Source organism: Choloepus didactylus, chromosome 16 (genome assembly GCF_015220235.1).
Source record: "Choloepus didactylus isolate mChoDid1 chromosome 16, mChoDid1.pri, whole genome shotgun sequence".
Taxonomy (NCBI): Eukaryota; Metazoa; Chordata; class Mammalia; order Pilosa; family Megalonychidae; genus Choloepus; species Choloepus didactylus.
Window position 1 is genome coordinate 59,189,826 of NC_051322.1, and position 14,403 is coordinate 59,204,228.

Genomic DNA, 14,403 nt, shown 5'->3' on the forward strand with positions numbered 1-14,403 from the left:
TTCCTCTAGTCTTGTACTATGAGTATCCAGAACCTTTTTAGTTTATTTACTCTTGCAATTTCTTCTTTATGCTCATCTGGGGTCTTCTTCATGTCCTTTATATCCTGTTCCATGCTCTTCTTCATGTTCTTTATATCCTGTGCCATGTTCTCATTGTTCATCTTTAGTTCATCTTTAGTTCATCCTTAGTTCTTTGATTAATTGTTCCAAGTACTGTGTCTTTTGTGATCTTTTGATTTGGGTGTTTGGGCTTTGGTTATCCATATCGTCTGGTTTTTTCATATGCTTTAAAATTTTCTGTTGTTTTTGGCCTCTTGGCATTTGCTTAACTTGATATGGTTCTTCTAGAATATTTAGACCAATTCAAACGTTTTTCTCTAATTTCTCAGATCCACAGCTTTGTGGAGTACACTTTCTGTAACTAACCAACAAATGCTGTCCGTGAGCCACCTGTTTCCTCAAGCCAGTTCTCCCCTTTGTCTTTGTGGTGAGTGGGGGTGTGAGTCTTGTGGGGTCCAATTGGTGCACCACGCTTGCGTGTGTAGTTGGTGTTGCCAGCCTGGCATATGGTGCTTGTGTCTGAATGGTTGGGGGGGATAGCTTTAATAATCAAATCTCCTAGATGTTCCTGGAGATTTAATGCTGTTGCAATAGTCTAATCCTTCAGTTCAGGTTTTCTCTGCCGCTGACCCACAAGTACTTGGTATTGGCGTTTGGTCCCTGGGACTTGCGCGTGGGTCTCTCTTCCAAGCCGTGCACTCCCAGGTCCTCTGCTGAGGTCCAACTGTGCTACGTCACAGGTGAGCGCTGTTCCCCAAGGGAAGTTCTGGGCTACAGGGCTGTGTAGGAGTGTTCCCGGTCTGCTGAAAGGATGGCTGAATGGGGTGAGTTGATTTCCCCCTTTTCACACACCTCCGCCTTCCCAGCTCCGCAACAATTAGCTGGGGGTGCAGGAAAGGCTGTTGTCCACACCCGATATTGTGGTGTGTGTGTGCGTTGTTGGAAACACTTCCCGTCACACTGGGTTGTTTGCGGCAGTTCTGGGCTGTGGCAGTTGCTCTGGGGAGGAGCGTTCCAGGCCCACTGGGAAGATGGCTGTAAGGGGATGCCACCCTTTTCTTGGGAAGTTGTGGTGTTTAGTGAATTTTATCAGCCACTGGACTTATTGCCTTGTGTCTTAGAGCTCTCTTAGCTCTGCTCTTATCTGGGCCCAAATTGCAAGTCTTTGAGTCTTTCTATTATGGGCTTCTTAGAGTAATTGTTTTAGAAAAAGAGAAAAGATTAAAAAAAAAAAAAAAAGGACCCTCCTTGCAGTTCTAATGGGTTATTGAAATGCTTAGAGACAGAGATTAGGGCCCTTAAAGAGGAGTAATCAAGAAAGCAGAGAAATAGGCTCTTCAGGCAAGGAAGCTCGCCTTCTGGATTTGCATATGTGCCTGACTGTTGGAGCCCATCCCTTCTCCATTCTTTGTCCACCAGAACTCCAAAAAGTCTCTGTTTTTGTTTTTGGGGTTTGTTTTGCTGTTTTTGCTAGCCCTTTCTCCTCTCTGCCAGGCTGACTGCTCCCGGATTCTCCAGTGTTTTGTCTCAGTCTATCTATGTTTGGAGTTTGGATCAGCAGACTGACTTTTCAATAAGAGCCACAACTGCAGTTCTACCTCCTCGTTCCCAGCACCGACGACCCCTCCTCCCACGTGACTGAGCCTGGCAGGGAGGGGCATGGGTCCCCTGGCTGCGAGAACTTACAGATTTCGCTGATCTCAGCTGTTCCACGTGTTCATGAGTGTTATATGAAGTATGGCCTAAGTCAAATTGCTCTCCGGTGTCCGGTCCATGCCATTCCTGGCTTTCTACCTACTGCCCTGGAGGAATAACTAAAACCTAGGCCTCACCATTCTGCCATCTTGCCCCGCCCCTCTCAGCCATAGGCTTTTGTTTTACCACTTCCAGAGATTGAAACTTCCAGTCTTCAGGCAGTGCATGTCGGGCAATTTTCTGGGTGCTGATAAAAGGAATGGCGGTCTGGGAGTCTGTCCCTGCCGGCTTTTATGATTCCCATTTTCATCATAGAGCTGCTGCTAAATTTTTCCCATTTCTAGTTTAGGATTCAGGTTGTTTTGTTTTGTTTTGTTTTGTTTTGTTTTGTTTAAGTCTGCCACAACTGTCACTACTGGTCCTTCTTTGTAACTTGCTGCAAACTTTGTATTTTATCATCTATTCTCTTGTACTTTGCCTTTTAGGTTTAAGGTTTTGTTTTAATCTCTCTCTACTGCTTTCTTGTACTGGGTTATTTGGAGGGAGTAGAAGTAAATATTTGTGTTTAATCTTCCTTCTTTATCTGTACTGTCGTTACTTTTCTATGTATATAGCTCTGTGCACTGTTTTTCCTCAGTTTATGTTCCTATTATGGTTTGGTGTTTTTTTGTTTTGTTTTGTTTTTGTTTTGATTTATTTAAAGTTCAGAAGTTTAGTTACTTGTGACATGAACTGCAAATGTGACAGTAAGTAACTCAATTAACTTCTGACTATCCCAAGTTAGGCCAGACTCCACAGGTAAAGAGCACCAGCTCCAAGCTTGGAGGTCCAGGCTGCCTGCACTTTTGGCCAATTAGCTGCAAATTCAAGGTTTTTCACCACCCTCTTGGGTTTAATGACTCCTCTAGAATGATTATGCTATATCTACGATTGTAGTTTTATTACAGTAAAAAGTATTCAAATGAGGAAGCCAAAAGAAGAATGAAGGATGGGGTCTGGGAGAGTTTCAAAGGCAAGTATCCATGTCCTCTCTGCTTGGACTCCGAATGCATCACCTTCCCAGCACAGCAATCTGTCTTTTCAATAGAGGAAGCTCTCCTGAGCCTCAAGTAATTGTAACCAAGAAATTAAGATTTAAATAATTATGAGACTGAATCATTATATAGATGACTTTTTCTGACTTTCTAGTGTATTGTGGAATAGCCAGAAGGAAACACCTGAAATTACTACACTGCAACCCAGCTGCCTTGATCTTTGATAGAGATTGTTTAACTATATAACCTTTCTCTTGTAATTGTAAAACCCTCATGACTTAAGAAAAAAAAAAGGAAATATAGAATGTAAGCTTTGTATCAATGTTGAATCTCTTGAACTTCTTAGCTGTGCTTAATGGGATTGCATAAAAGAATGTTCTTGTTCATGGGAAATGTATATGTGTATTATATTGTTTGTTCAAGGATGTGTGCAGCTTGATCTCGTATGTTCAGAAGACAGAGCAATAGATGATGATGATAGGGAGTGAAGGAGGGAAAGCAAGAAATGGTGGTGTGACAGGATGTTAAAGTTGGTGGATCGGTGTATCGGGAGAGGGGGGTCGGGGTATGCTGGAGTTCTGTGTATGGGGTTTGTAGTGTTTTTGCAACTGTTCCTGTAAGTTTGAATTTATTTCAAAATAAAATAAAACAACAACAAAAACCTCATGACTGGCCCCGTTTGTACCCCCTTATGTATTTTACAACTTTAGAGTGCTATGATCACAAAAGACAGCCGTGATGTTTATTAATGAAGGAATTTGGGTCAGCCCAAAACTAATCCTCCCCAAATCCTAAGTTATCTCACTAGACAAGAGTTCGATCTGGGTAAAATTGGCCTGTCTGATATGCACAGTAGCTTAAATTTTAACCTATAGGTGACCTGCATGTCGTCATAATATTAAAAATCATTCTTGTCATTATATTAGGGCCTTCATTTTCTTACTTATGTTTTGTGACAAAGTACGTGTCACAGCATGTGAGGGCTATGCCAGTCCAGAGGCCAAAGAAGACAACGAGAATTTTCTAATACATGAAATTCTATTCAGGGCTTACTTACAGGGTGAGAAGTCACAGAGAGATCATGACGGCTCTCTCAGACTGGGCAGGCATTGTATTCTCAGGGAAGTCGACCGCAGATGCAAAGAGGGCAGCAAGCCATTTATAAGGGTTTAAGACAAAGGCATTCCAAAGTCATTCCTAAGGGTAGGGGGAGCTTAGACTTGGAAGGGGTCACTCCGACCTGAGGGGTGGTGCAGGAAGGACTAGAATAACAAACAATTACAGTTTGCTCTTTTTGTGAGACTGCAAGCCTCTCACCTCCTGCCTGCTTCCCATAAAGTTATTTTAACATCAGTTTACCCTTTTTCTGTTTACTGGCTTAGAAAGACAATAGGTTAAACATCAGCTGCCTAGGTCACGCAGGTTGCTGTGCTCCAAGATCTGCAGGCCTGTTTTACTCAGGCCGCGGGCTGCCACAGCATGTAATCAGTCTGCGCGTGCTCAATAATTAAATCAACTCTAACTTTGTCATCTTGAGCCATTATACTCATTCTAAAAAACTGCCCATCTTTTGATACTATAAAACTATTAGAGTTACTGCTGTTAAGGGAGACAGAGTTTAGGCTGATAGGCCATCTATTCTCCTTACTTTGCAATGCAGGAAGTTCTTTATTCTTTTTGAAACTCTGGTGCCATAGACTGGCTGTTATATGCATCGAGCAGAGAACCCTGCATTTGATTGGTGTCATATTTGAGAGCTTGTACATATGATTGATGGAATCAATGCCCACTCCTCTAATCTTCTCACCCGGAGGTTGGAAAGGTCGGCTGACATGTGGCTCAAAGTCCCGACACCCTTATGGTTGGTCTTTTTGGTATGGCCAGCCCCCTCCCTAAGATTACCTTGGTAGGCCCCATTCTGTCATTTCATTAGCATGTAAACTGTCAGGTGTGGTCCACAGCCACTATGAAGAACAAAAGATACTGCAGTCAGGGGAAACTCCAAAGATTTAGAGGCTGCTTTCTGCTCCAGACCAGACCTCTCTTCGGAGGCTAAATGCATATCTATACAGAGTTGTAAAACTTTTTTTTTTTTCTCAATATAAAGTGCATGCATACTCTTGCATTGGATGCATGTTCCATAGTTTGCTTCAAGTTAGAAATACAAAAACTAAATGCTGTGTATAAAATGTGCTCTGAAAAAATAAGACTGTTGGTAGGCTTGGATAGAATTACAGAGCTTTATATTGGTGAGGGGTGAATGAATGATTGCATCTTTGTTCCTTTTAAACATTTTAAAAAACACTTCTGTCTTTCTTTTAGGTTCTGAGTAATGTGATAAGAACATAAGGAATGATCTTGTCAAGGTTTTATGAGTTATGGTGGCTGAAACATCAATTCTACCTTGTGGGAAAAGAACTGTAAGTAAATCTCAAAGAATAGACTGACTTTCAACTATTTTGTGCTTACATAAAAGAAGTTGTTGATTAGTTATAAGAATGTGCTTGGCATACTTCATTCTACATGTCTTAATTATACAAACTAATTCAAAAGGAGGAATTAGATTTTATGTAAGTCAGGATTATTTCTGTCTAGGATTAGCATTGCCATATCTTGTAGATTTTACAAAATTTAATTTTTCTTTTTAATTTTTTCAGAAACAACAGCACAAAAGGAAATCTGTATTAGCAAAGTATTTTATTAAACGGAGGAGGTTAAATAACAGCTTCTGGCCAAGAGATTCAGCAAACAAGGAAAGAAACGTTTTAGCTGTAAGACATGTTTCAAATGAATCAAAGTCCGGTAACTGTAGAATTCAGAAGAAAAAAGTTTTCAAAAATTTTGTCAAAACAGACAGGTCAGTGATAAATAACTCCTCCAGTGGTAGGACTAGGCCTGATACCAAAATTAATTGAAAAATTAACAAAACAGTTTGAACCTGAATTTATTCATTTTTTTCATAAAAAACTTCAAATTAGAATTAATTTTCTTAAGATTTTTATTGCCTTACTCAAAGTAAATCAAATATCTTTCCACATTCATACCAACTTTTCTCATATCCTAGAAATGGCAGAAACCTTACTTGAAGCAACGAGTATTTTTGTTGAAAATGCACTTCAGCATTAGTTAAAGTCAGAATTTTAAGACCTGCTCTTCTGAAATAATACTAGACATTCAGCATTCACACCTACCAGGACACAAAAATCCTCTAAAAACTACTCAGAAAAGGAGGACCTTACTCAGGAACGATGTCCATTCAGCAGAAATCAAAGGAAAATTCCTCTAAAGTTATTAAAAAAAATGAAGATAAGAATTTAGAAGCACAAAATCAAAATTCTCAAAAGAATCTAGCAAAAAAATCAGGTCCAAAGGAAACCGTAAAGTCATTGGTTAAATCTTCCAGTGAAAGTAAAATAAATCAGCCTGAACTGGGGACATGCATGAGTACAAGGTCAGCAAAGGCAGCGTCTAGTGATCAGAAGGCTACTAAACCCATTAATAGTACCATGATGACTGTAAAAGGACATTCGCAACAAGAATCTGCAAAAAAGAAAAAATCATCTCAGAAAAAATCAATATATGAAACCCTTAAGTCAAACGAACAGCTTAACCGGAGATCACAAAGACTACAACAGTTAACAGAGGTGTCAACAAGGTCTTTGCGCAGTAGAGAAATTCAGAGTCAAGTTCAATCAGTTAAACAGAGTTTACCACCAACAAGAAAAGAGCATAGTAGCAATATGCAAAGTAAATCTAAAGTTAAAGCAAATAAAAAACATGTGAAAAGAAAAATACTGGATATAATACCTGACTCTAAAGAAGATGAAAATCCGGTAATTAATGAAGTAATAAATTCTCCCAAAGGAAAAAAACGCAAAGTAGAGCATCAGACAGCTTATATTTGTAGTTCTCAGAACAAACAAGAATCTGAAAAGTGTCTTCAGAAGACTGATAGAAAAGAGGATATAAAACCTGTGCCTGTAACTTCTTCTGAGGTAAAAAGATCAAACATGGCTGCTTCATTGGTCTCTAAAAAAAGTGAGAAGGCCAAGTCAGTTAATACCCAAGTGAATGCTTGTGCAAAATCCCAAAAATGTCCACAGCCATCAGTGCCTGAACAAAGCATAGAAAATGAGCTGGAGCAAGCAAGAAAGAGCAAACGAGGTAGCATTCTCCAGCTCTGTGAAGAAATTGCTGGTGAAATTGAGTCTGATACTGTTGAGGTAAAAAGAGAATCTTCACAAATGGAAGCTACAAAAGAGGAGAAGCCTACAGAAATAAAATTGGAGGAGACTGATGTTGAAAGACAAATACTTCATCAGAAGGAAACAAATCAGGGTGTTCAGTGTAATCGTTTCTTCCCCAGTAGGAAAACAAAGCCTGTGAAATGTACACTAAATGGAATAAACAGCTCAACTAAGAAGAATTCCAACTGGACTAAAATTAAACTCTCGAAATTCAACTCTGTACAGCAAAATAAATTGGACTCTCAAGTTTCCCCTAAATTGGGCTTGTTAAGAACCAGTTTTTCACCACCAGCTTTAGAAATGCATCATCCAGTGACTCAAAGTACATTTTTAGGGACAAAACCACATGATGAGAAAAACATAACTTGCCATCATGAAAAAATGAAAGAAATTAATTCTCAAGAAGTTAAAAGTAATGATATTACAGTTGAAATTAATAAAACCACAGAAGGGGATCCTGAAAATTGTCATTTGGATAATCAGATAAAACCTTCTACTGAACCACCATTGGATAATCAGATGAATCATTCTTTTGAATCAACACCAGTTAAGGTAATCCATTTTTATTATGCATAGTAAATGTGCCTGAGTACTTTTTAATAAGAAATATGTTTACAACGTATTTTAGGTTAAGAATAAAGTCTAATTCATTTATTAAGGTATCCTATAAAGTTGTTAGCAGAGCTTTATTAAACCCAGTTATTTGGTGATAGAAGAACTTGTTGACTCCTTTAGATGTTTCACATTTTCACATAAACAATTTATTCATTTTCATTTCACCCTTCATTTTTATTTTATATAAAGCATAAATTTATTGAATTCTGGCTTTTCTTTTTAATTTAATTCATGGATTTATTCCCTTTTTCTATTAACTGTAATCACAGAAAATATATTTCATAGTGATTAACACCTAGAACTTAAAGTGGGGCAAATCAACTTTCCCACCCCACCCCACCCCCTGTAAAATTTTAGAAGTAAAAAAAAAAAACCAAAACCAAAACTATGCTTTTAGTTTGATTTTTGTGGGTATTTTGAACAGCTGGCAAATGAATTAAGTTAAGATGTAAATAATTCAGGCTTCAGTCGAAGAATGAATTTGTAGTGGTCATGAATTTTTAAAATGAAAAACGGAATCATTATCTGGAAGATATTAATGATTATCTGCAAAAGTGGTTTTGAGACTATAAAAAGTAGCTGAGCCCTTTCAAATGAAATCACATGGAATATCACTATAGAAAACCAGTAAGCAGAAAGCTTACATGCATACAACACTGGAGCTCTAGCATATGGTTTTTTTTTTTTTTAAAGTCCACTTATTTATGTTAATTATTTAATTTTATAGATGAGAAACCTTAGAGCCACAGAGGAATGTTATTTAGGTCACATATTTAGTGGTACAAATAGGATTAGAATTCAGGTGTTCTGATGTTATCCCAGGATTCTTCTACAGTAGTAACATAACTCTGTTAGAAGATCATTTGAGCAAAGATCCATCATTTTTAAGAGAAAAAACTCAGGTCACCCTGATTTGGAAGTAAATTCTCTTTTGAGACATTTTAGTCTAGGAAAATAGATCTATGTCTGTTCTCATGGACTAAAAGTCAAAGTGAATTTAAAGGGAACAGATACCGTTTTATTTCATTTTCCATACAAATGAAAATGAAAGCATCAATTGAAAGATAACTATTTCAAGAGAGATTTCACGAACTAGCCTGTTAGTAATTAGAAGTAAGTGAGTGGTAGTCTGTGTAGTAAGTTGTGGATGCTTGGAGAGATGTGATGGCTTGCTGTTCATGTTGTGTCTTTGGTCAGGAAATTGATAACCACTTTTTTGTTACATGCAGAGTATATCTTCTAACTCCTTGTTGAATGAATAGCTATCAAAACTCAAAAGGCACACAGTTTAAGGAGAGTATATTGAAGGATAAGAAATGTAATAGATTCCTTTGGACTAAACTATAATAGAAAGGAAATGCTTACTTTAGACTATGTTCTGTTGGCCTTTTATAAAATTGCTTTAACTGAATTGTGCTTTGGTTTCATGCAGTCCTATTGGGAACAACAGTTTGCTGTGTTAAAAATTTTATTTTCATTTTGAAATTCTTGAATATTCCAAACATTCTTTGTGGATACTGAGAATACGCTCATGTATCTACCAGTGAAATATGACAAAAATTAACATTTTGTTGAATTACTTCAAATGATAAAAGTGACATTATAGATATAAAGACCCCACTGCCCTATTCATGCCATTCCCTTCCCTCCCCTACATTCTAATTGGTGTGGATCTTTTCTGTTTTTGTTTTTATAATTTTACTGTGTGTGTGTGTTTGTGTGTGAATATATAGCTACAAAGAATACTTAGCACTGTTTTGTGTTTTAAATTTTTGCATAAATCTCAACTTACCATGTGTATGTTTTTGCAACTTGGTTTTGTACAATCAACGTTATATTTGATACTTAGTGATATGTGAGTATTTAATAGCTGTAAAGAAAAGAATGTACCACAATTTATTTTTTAATCTATTAAATGGCTTTTAGGTTATTTCCAATGTTTTTCACCAGTATCAACAATGTGATCACTATCAGAGTGATTAGGAAATGTGGTGGTGACCATATCATTCAAGACATATATTTGAGTACACGCTGCATCCAAGACACTGTGCTAGAGCTACAGAAGATATTTTTTTTCTGCCTTTAAGGAATTTACATTATAGTAGTTACTTAGATTTCTCATCACTTCATAAACACTAAGAAGTGAGGTAGCTCAGTTTCACTGTCCTAACAGCTTTCATTTAATAAGCACTGTTTCTTTGTTAGGTAAAAGAGATTATTACAGGCGGGGAAAATGAGACTCAGAAATTTAAGTAACTTGCTTGAGTGACTTCCTAATAAATGATGGAGCCAGGATTTAAACTGAGATTGACTGGCTTCAGACCCTAGCCACATTTATACTTGTGGGAGAGGTAGGAGAATGCAAAAAAAGAAACCATACATCATTAAAAACTTTTCCTGTGGCCACCTCTAATTTTGTTCTTTTAATTATACAGTGTTGGTCTCAAAATTATATAGTATCAGTCTTCAAAAGCTAGTGTATGTTTTACACTTACAGTGCATCTCAATTTGAATTAACTACAATTCTAGTGCTCAATAGTCACATGTGGCAGTGGCTACCGTATTAGATAGCACAGATCTAGATAGATGAAACTCTGAGCAAAGATACTGAGCCAGGTAAATAGAAAATATATCTATGGGAGAGTTAAGTCTTAAAATTTGTCATGAAACGGAATGTTTGTATCTGATGCTTAGAGAGGGTAGCTTTGGGTAAGATCACAGATTAGACTCTTAAGGCATGCCTATATGAATTACTCTTTATATAAAGTATTTCCTTAAATTTTCTTAGTATGTTAAAATTTACTGAAAGTGTATTGGGATAAAGACTCAAAGGTTCATATAAATGTAAATATCAACATTTTGAATTATATGTTTTCAGAATTTCAGTCTGTGTTTGGAATCCAAACTTGAAAACAGTCCAGTGGAAACCACCACTGCTGTTTCAACTCTGCTTCTTCAGGCAAAAATTGATACAGGCGAGAGTAAATTTCCAGGTAATGCTTTGAAAATATGCGAATTTCACGATGTTTAAAGATGTTTTTGTCACCATAACAGGAAACCCCATCCTCTACCAAATATGCCTGTTAATCCTTCTTAACCATTGCTTTTCTATGTCAAATGTGTGACTATCACCCCCCGTTCTTTGGGGAGAATTGCTTTGGTTTTTGGGCTTGTTATCGTATAACCTTTGACTCCCTACCCAAACTTTTTTTCGTTTTATTTTTTTATTTTGTGATTTACTTTCTCAAGAAGTTTTAATTAGTTACACGTTAATGGTGGCAGTATATTTCTCAAGTATAGATGACTTTACCACTTCAGATTTTTATGCTTAACTATCAAATACTCAATTTTCTATCTCAGTGATTCTGTCAGAATTTAATATTTCAGAATTCAGAATTTAATAAATGCTGCAATTTTCCCATTATACCATACAGTCTTGCGAAGTTTTCTTGACAATATGTTATTTGAACTGTTGAATGGGGTTTTGGTCACATATATTGGGTGAAGCACCGTGAGGATATAAAAAAGAAATCTGTAATTTCTGTTGTTTCCCTCTGCTAAAGGAAAGGTATACTTGGAACAAAAGATTGAAGTCAGATAATTGCTGCCGTTGTATATTATGTAACTTTTTCTCTTGGTGGATATGGGAAAGTGTCATATAAATAAGAGAAATGCATTTATTCATTAGAAAATAAAGTGAATTGATATTACATTTATTAATGAGATTAAAACTCCAGAGTATAATTTTTTAAAAAGGAAATGTTTGAATTTATTTCCATTTAGAGATTGTATAATAATGCAAGCATTTACACTATTTCCTTTATTGTTCAGTGTTAGTAATTGTTGGTGAAACTAGAGGTAAAATCCTGTTAATCTACCATTAGATCTCCTTGCAGTTCTGTAGTCCAGATATAAAACAGCCTTTCTGCCTCTTCTCTGAGGAGTAATGTCTAAGTAAGAAGAGCAGTCTGAGTTCATCATATGTCATATGGTCTTTATTTAAAGTAAGACATTTAGTGCCTTGAGTTTTTTCTTTCTATATAGTGATTTTTGATCATTAGATGGAGAACTAGTACAAAGCTTAATATATAACTCATCTTCTTGATTAAGTTACAGGTTCAGCTTCCAAACAGCACAGTATACTCAATAACCACACATTTAAAACCAGTGATAACAGGTAAGGTATTAGTTTAATTTAAGTGTAAATATGATAACTAAAGGGATTTTGTATCTATCAGTGTTAGGTTTGGGTGATTTTTCTCTAAAAAGTTCTGCTAGTAACCCTCAGTTTTTCGTGTGGAAAGACAGAGATACACTTTCTCCTTTCATTATACATTTTTTCTATGCCTATATATACTGTTTTATGCTTTTTTTTTTTAAACAATGTATTATGGATGTCTTTCGACCTCTATACATTTAGTTCTACATCAGTCTTTTAAATTCTGCATTAGATTTCATTGTGTAAAAGTGTCATGGTTTATTTTACTGTTCTCCACTTTTGGACATTGTGGTTGTTTCTAGTTTATTTGTATTTAAAAAAAAAATCCTGCAATAAACACAAGTATCTCTGTCCACTTGTGTGACTATATCATTAGGATAAATTTATAGCTTGTAGGACTTATCTTGTGTTGCTAAATTTCCCTCTAAAATGGTTATGCCTGTTTATACTCCCAGCAGCGGTGTTTGACAGTACCCTACACCTTTGGAAATACTGGGTAGTATCAATATGTTGAAGTGTTTTAAATAGATTAAAAGCTTTTTGTTTTATCTTTAATGTTGTAATTAAATTCAGTCTGACTTACTTTGCTTTATGTATTACCAATAAATAGTATCTAGGACAGACCATGACTCACATGGCTAAAACTAAAAAATTATTCAACCTATAGTAGGTAGTGTAGCTGTTTTGTTGTTGTTGTAAATTATAGTTTCCTTAATTGTTTTTCCCCCGTGAAAGTTAAGATTTATTGGTGTTAAATAGAAAATAAGTTATTTTTCTCTCTCCCTCAATTTGAAGTGATATGGATCGATAACATTATAATACTGTTTTGTTTGTTTGTTTGTTTGTTTAAGGGAAATACCAACAAATCATTCTTGGCCTAAGTGCAGTTCCCATTTGGAGATAAAAATTCCAAAAGACTTGAAATTAAAAGAAGCAGAGAAAGCTGATGAAAAACAGTTGATCATAGTAAGTATATGTAATTTGCTTCTTTTGTTATAAATAGCTTATTTTTGCAAGTTGTTAAGGAATAAATTACCCCTTTTTTCAAAAGAGCCTTTTTTTGTCACCATCAATCTTCATCATGGAAATATTCCTGGTGTTTCAAATTAGTTAAGTTGGATTTTAAATTTGGGTCTGGTGGAGGTCAGATGTGACACAGTGGGAAACTGAGACCATAAGGTATGAGAAAAGATAACTTGTTACTCACAGGTCCCAGGAAGAGAAGGGTACCGTGAGGGGTCCACGGGAAGTGTGACTGGCTCACGTGGCTCAACCAGTAGGTGGAGTGCACACCAGCAGAGCCATAGGGACCCATGGGCTTGTGCCTTTATTGTGGTTCAGGTCTGGAGGTTATTAGATTTCCTGCTTAAGTCAACGATTTGTTAGTTTAAAGCTGACGTGCAGGGAAGACGCAAAAGGACTGGATGTCTGAGGGTGAGGGGAAGGTTAGCTTATCACTTGGACCATCTGTGGGTTCTGGGTAAAGCATGTGGGGGGTGTGGGTGGTGGCCGCAGATGTGGGTTTGAGCTTTGGGGAGTCTAGGCCTCAGAGGTACTCAGATTACAGTACTTTATTTCGCATTTGTTACATTCTTAGCTGTCATTTGATTACTACATTCATTCAGTAGTTGATTCAAATAGTAAAATAACATGAAACCTATTTCATAGGAAGATAAACCAATATTTAATTTGAAATAGAATATAAGTACTGTACAATCAGATGGCAAATTGGAAAAGAGAGAGCAGTGGTGTTTTTTTTATTTATTTTTATTTTTTTATTTTTATTTTTATCTTCATTTTATTGAGATATATTCACATACCACGCAGTCATACAAAACAAATCGTACTTTCGATTGTTCACAGTACCGTTACATAGTTGTACATTCATCACCTAAATCAATCCCTGACACCTTCATTAGCACACACACAAAAATAACAAGAATAATAATTAGAGTGAAAAAGAGCAATTGAAGTAAAAAAGAACACTGGGTACCTTTGTCTGTTTGTTTCCTTCCCCTATTTTTCTACTCATCCATCCATAAACTAGACAAAGTGGAGTGTGGTCCTTATGGCTTTCCCATTCCCATTGTCACCCCTCATAAGCTACATTTTTATACAACTGTCCTCGAGATTCATGGGTTCTGGATTGTAGTTTGATAGTTTCAGGTATCCACCACCAGCTACCCCAATTCTTTAGAACCTAAAAAGGGTTGTCTAAAGTGTGCGTAAGAGTGCCCACCAGAGCGACCTCTCGGCTCGTTTTGGAATCTCTCTGCCACTGAAGCTTATTTCATTTCCTTTCACATCCCCCTCTTGGTCAAGAAGATGTTCTCCATCCCACGATGCCGGGTCTACATTGCTCCCCGGGAGTCATATTCCACGTTGCCAGGGAGATTCACTCCCCTGGGTGTCTGATCCCACATAGGGGGGAGGGCAGTGATTTTACCTTTCAAGTTGGCTTAGCCAGAGAGAGAGGGCCACATCTGAGCAACAAAGAGGCATTCGGGAGGAGGCTCTTAGGCACAACCATAGG

At 36.8% G+C, this 14,403-nt stretch overlaps 2 protein-coding genes across 6 annotated transcripts in view; both read left to right on the plus strand.

Annotated features, from left to right (window-relative positions):
• Positions 1 to 5,588, plus strand: part of LOC119511085 (N-acetyltransferase ESCO1-like) — a 78,669-nt gene extending 73,081 nt beyond the window's left edge. For all 5 annotated transcript variants that reach the window (XM_037805505.1, XM_037805509.1, XM_037805507.1 and 2 more), the window contains 2 exons: positions 5,112 to 5,209; positions 5,447 to 5,588. In XM_037805505.1, coding sequence (XP_037661433.1) covers positions 5,112 to 5,138 — 27 coding nt within the window. In that variant the 3' untranslated portion in view covers positions 5,139 to 5,209; positions 5,447 to 5,588. The remainder of the gene's footprint in view (positions 1 to 5,111; positions 5,210 to 5,446) is intronic.
• A 419-nt stretch (positions 5,589 to 6,007) lies between these two features.
• The window catches only part of ESCO1 (establishment of sister chromatid cohesion N-acetyltransferase 1), a 54,936-nt gene continuing 46,540 nt past the window's right edge, over positions 6,008 to 14,403 (plus strand). The window contains exons 1-4 of the mRNA XM_037805504.1: positions 6,008 to 7,588; positions 10,530 to 10,644; positions 11,768 to 11,828; positions 12,722 to 12,836. Coding sequence (XP_037661432.1) covers positions 6,038 to 7,588; positions 10,530 to 10,644; positions 11,768 to 11,828; positions 12,722 to 12,836 — 1,842 coding nt within the window. The 5' untranslated portion in view covers positions 6,008 to 6,037. The remainder of the gene's footprint in view (positions 7,589 to 10,529; positions 10,645 to 11,767; positions 11,829 to 12,721; positions 12,837 to 14,403) is intronic.